Raw genomic sequence first — 5,245 nt, forward strand, 5'->3', positions numbered from 1 at the left:
ATCTACTTAACTTAGTTAAATATAATTATAACTTGTCTTTTAACTTAACAATGATGATAAATCTGCTGATTCATGACGTATCATTCTAATTTCTGACTATGTTGATGCTTCGTGAAGAATAAAGAAATTTGACTTACCGGTATGCTACCATTATATTTTTCATTGTAAGAGTCATGTCTAAAGCAGAATATAAATGAAACGCATGCAAAAAGTCATTTTCAATATTTTGTGAAAGAGAACGCTATGTTTACTGCACTTTGATAAAATTTCAAATGACGTAATGCAGCCTGTGACGTAAAGTGTGATTCGTAGTGATTCGACGCGAAAAAGTAGTTCGTTTGTTATTTCTCTTTTATTGTGTGATTTTTATTTATTTTAGATTACCGATAAATAGAATAAAGGACCTTTTGTTTTTGATACTGACTTTATCACAGTAAAATTAAGGCTCGCCTTTCGGGCTCACCTGATATTCTACTGTGATAAAGTCAGTATCAAAAACAAAACGTCCTTTATTCTATTTATACATGTACATTTCTGTTCAGGGAAGAGAATGTTTGTGTATTCCCATGAATAAATTCAATAACCAGTTGAATAAACTGATGGAAGAAAGTACTGGTACTTGCAACCAATCTTGCGCTGGAAATACAGGAGACTTGTGCGGAGGTGCCTCAGTTGTCGATGAAAAATTGTTATACAGTGCTTATCTTGTTATAACAAGTAGGTTTCAGCTAATACATATAATCGTTATTATTATTATTACTGAGGTTTTACCATCAATATTATTACATGTAAATTTAAGGAATAATTCGTTAAAATGTTTATAGATATTGATAATAGAATATTGCGAAAAAAAGCAAACGTTTAAAATTAATAGTATAAGGTACTTCAATCGTTACCCTTTCTAGTAATATTTCAGCATCAATGAAACAATGAAAACGATTTAGTGTAAAACCTTTATCTTGAAATAAACATAGAGTTATATCAAGCATTTCATTTTATTCGTGTTAGTTTAATATATTTATTTACAGGGGATTTGGGAAACAAGTTACTACAACTTGTACATGTTATAGTAATTCCATTCAACTTTGCTGGTGCGAGTGCTGCCTTGTAGCGGCAAAAGCCTGCCTTTTTTAGAAATCTGCAAGAGTGCTCTCTCGTAACACGGGTCAGCTGTTGTTCGTCCCCTTCCGATCGACTGACCATCATTGTGATTGAATAATGCTAAATTTTCAAGAAACAGTTTTCAGAGTTCAATGTAGAGTTGATCACATTTTATATTTTTTTTTTGTTTTTTAGGAAAGAAATTTTCCACAAATAAAGTTGGAGACACCTGTGCAGTTCTACATTCTAACGACCTAAGGCAACATCGATTTAGTTACACAACTTGCAATTCAAACCATGTTTATATTTGCGAAAGATATAATAAGTCTGGTATATAGAAAACTTGGCATGTCTTGATATACATTGACACCTTAGTAGTATTCACAAATGAGAGGTTTAGCTAGCTTAAAACCAGGTTCAATCCACCACTTTCTACATAAGAAAATACCTCTACCAAGTCAGGAATATGACAGTTGTTATCTATTCGTTTCATGTATTGAACTTTTGATTTTGCCATTTGATTGGGGACTTTCTTTTTTTGAATTTTCCTCGGAGTTCAGTATTTTTGTGATTATACTATTTTCCATGACCGACTTAATTGATTTAACGTTATCTGCTACATTTCATAAAATATAACTGATAGATGAATGCAATGCTTAGTACTGTTAATAGGAAAAACACGCTGTAAACAGTAACTTATTGAAAAACTAGAGGCTCTAAAGAGCCTGTGTCGCTCACCTTGGTCTATGTGCATATTAAACAAAGGACACAAATGGATTCATGACAAAATTGTATTTTGGTGATGGTGATGTGTTTGAAGTTCTTACTTTACTGAACGATTTTGCTTCTTACAATTATATCTATCATGAACTTTGCCCATTAGTAACAGAGAACTATATTTGGTAAAAATTGACTATAAAGAGCAATAACTCCTTAAGGGGTCAATTGACCATTTAGGTCATGTTGACTTATTTGTAGATCTTACTTTGCTGAACATTATTGCTGTTTACAGTTTATCTCTATCTATAATAGTATTCAAGATAACCAAAAACGGCAAAATTTCTTTAAAAATTACCAATTGGAGGGCAGCAACCCAACAACCAGTTGTCCAATTCATCTGAAAAATTCAGGGCAGATAGATATTGACTTGATTAACAATTTAACTTCTTGTCAGATTTGCTCTAGATGCTTTGGTTTCATAGTTATAAGCAAAAAACTGCATTTTACCCCTATGTTCTATTTTTAGCCGTGGCGGCCATCTTGGTTGAATCGCCAGGCCATCGGACACATTTTTCAAACTAGATACCCCAAAGATGATTGTAGCCTAGTAGTTTCAGTGGAGATTTTGTAAAAGATTACTTAGATTTATGAAAAATGGTTAAAGATTGACTATAAAGGGCAATAACTCCTAAAGGGGTCAACTGACCATTTTGGTCATGTTGACTTATTTGTAGATCTTACTTTGCTGAACATTATTGCAGTTTACAATTTATCTCAATCTATAATAATATTCAAGATAATAACCAAAAACAGCAAAATTTCCTCAAAATTACCAATTCAGGGGCAGCAACCCAACAACCGATTGACCGATTCATCTGAAAATTTCAGGGCAGATAGTTCTTGACCTGATAAACATTTTTATCCCATGTCAGATTTCCTCAAAATGCTTTGGTTTTTGAGTTATAAGCCAAAAACTGCATTTTACCCCTATGTTCTATTTTTAGCGGTGGCGGCCATCTTGGTTGGTTGACCAGGTCACGCCACACATTTTTTAAACTAGATACCCCAAAGATGATTGTGGCCAAGTTTGGATTAATTTGGCCGAGTAGTTTCAGAGGAGAAGATTTTTGTAAAAGATTACTTTAATTTACGAAAAATGGTTAAAAATTGACTATAAAGGGCAATAACTCCTAAACGGGTCAACTGACCATTTTGGTCATGTTGACTTATTTGTAGATCTTACTTTGCTGAACATTATTGCTGTTTACAGTTTATCTCTATCTATAATAATATTCAAGATAATAACCAAAAACAGCAAAATTTCCTCAAAATTACCAATTCAGGGGCAGCAACCCAACAACCGATTGACCGATTCATCTGAAAATTTTAGGGCATATAGATCTTGACCTGATAAACATTTTAATCCCATGTCAGATTTCCTCAAAATGCTTTGGTTTTTGAGTTATAAGCCAAAAACTGCATTTTACCCCTTTGTTCTATTTTTAGCCGTTGCGGCCATCTTGGTTGGTTGACCGTGTCACGCCACACATTTTTTAAACTAGAAACCCCAAAGATGATTGTGGCCAACTTTGGATTAATTTGGCCAAGTAGTTTCAGAGGAGAAGATTTTTGTAAAAAATTACTTTAATTAACGAATAATGGTTAAAAATTGACTATAAAGGGCAATAACTCCTAAACGGGTCAACTGACCATTTTGGTCATGTTGACTTATTTGTAGATCTTACTTTGCTGAACATTATTGCTGTTTACAGTTTATCTCTAACTATAATAATATTCAAGATAATAACCAAAAACAGCAAAATTTCTTCAAAATTACCAATTCAGGGGCAGCAACCCAACAACCAATTGACAGATTCATCTGAAAATTTCAAGGCAGATAGATCTTGACCTGATAAACATTTTTACCCCATGTCAGATTTGCTCTAAATGCTTTGGTTTTTGAGTTATAAGCCAAAAACTGCATTTTACCCCTATGTTCTATTTTTAGCCGTGGCGGCCATCTTGGTTGGTTGACCGGGTCACGCCACACATTTTTAAACTAGATACCCCAATGATGATTGTGGCCAAGTTTGGTTTGATTTGGCCCAGTAGTTTCAGAGGAGAAGATTTTTGTAAAAGTTAACGACGACGGACGACGACGGACGACGACGGACGACGACGGACGCCGGACGCCAAGTGATGAGAAAAGCTCACTTGGCCCTTCGGGCCAGGTGAGCTAAAAAGGTGCTGTGCATATAGAAGAAGAAGAAAGACGAGAGATACCAAAGGCATTTTCAGAATCATTAGTCGATGACAAACTGACGCTACTATGGCAACAACCTCGAAAACTTACAAAACGACAAACAGCACCACACAAAACATAACATAAAAAACTAAGAAACAACAAACTGAACATCAAGAAGCCACTAAAGAAATGAGGTGATATCAGGCGATCCTAAATGGTTAACAGACCCTACACCACGTGAGAAACCTAATAATAGTATCGTGTTTCTCGTGTAAGTACGAACATGTGGATATTTCGTATTCAGTGATGTAAAACACGGAAAAAAGAGGACGTCAATTGGAACATTACTGTCGTCATCTCTGAAACCGAAATAAACATAACGGACAACAAACTCGTGATTAAGATAGTAAATTTATCGATAAGATAAAAAGTTAATTGTCCAGAGACCACATATGAACCAAAGTTATCTCTGTCCAAATGACATAAGACCTCGCTTTTTTTCAATTTTTCTCGATAAGATTTGTCTACTGAGTATGAGTTTAAATATTCAGTCTGACTCTCTTTATAAAAAACTGACAAAGTTTAAAAGCTGAATGCTTAGTTTTGTGAATGGAATATAAACAGCTTATTCATGAAACAAAGTGAACATTTTAACACCTGGACTCTTAATGAAAATTCGACAACCATTTGATAATCCAACAAATCTATTTACAATTTTTAAAGTAATCTTACAAACATGTAGCAGCTGAATCTTTTGTGACGCCACAAACCTAGTTCAATGTTTTTTTTACTTTGTCTGACCTTTATTTGAAAAACGAAATTTTGTTTCAAATTCTTTTGTGAACAATTTATAGTCCAATGAATTATCTACTCAAAAAGTATAGGCATGCTTTTTTTTTGTTAATATAAATATACATTTGACACCTTCGAGTTTAACTTAATAACTCAAATTGAAGCAAAGTGCAAAATAAAACAAATTTTCGAAGTTATGAATGTGAATAAATTTATCCGACTGAAAGAGTTTCACCGTGGAAGGATTTTTTTATTTTACTGACTGAAATCGCTGTATATATATGTAGGACTCTGAGGTGCGATGGGGACGCGGAAGTGCGATGGTCACGCTGAAGTGCGATGGTTCACGCCGAAGTGCGATGGTTTATATAGATATAGAACTCGGAG

General features: G+C 34.1%; 1 protein-coding gene across 1 annotated transcript in view; it reads left to right on the top strand.

Annotated features, from left to right (window-relative positions):
* Positions 1–5,245, top strand: part of LOC134726238 (uncharacterized) — an 89,728-nt gene that overhangs the window by 50,976 nt on the left and 33,507 nt on the right. The window contains exons 7-8 of the mRNA XM_063590639.1: positions 543–717; positions 1,297–1,431. Coding sequence (XP_063446709.1) covers positions 543–717; positions 1,297–1,431 — 310 coding nt within the window. The remainder of the gene's footprint in view (positions 1–542; positions 718–1,296; positions 1,432–5,245) is intronic.

This window comes from Mytilus trossulus, chromosome 7 (genome assembly GCF_036588685.1).
Source record: "Mytilus trossulus isolate FHL-02 chromosome 7, PNRI_Mtr1.1.1.hap1, whole genome shotgun sequence".
NCBI lineage: Eukaryota > Metazoa > Mollusca > Bivalvia > Mytilida > Mytilidae > Mytilus > Mytilus trossulus.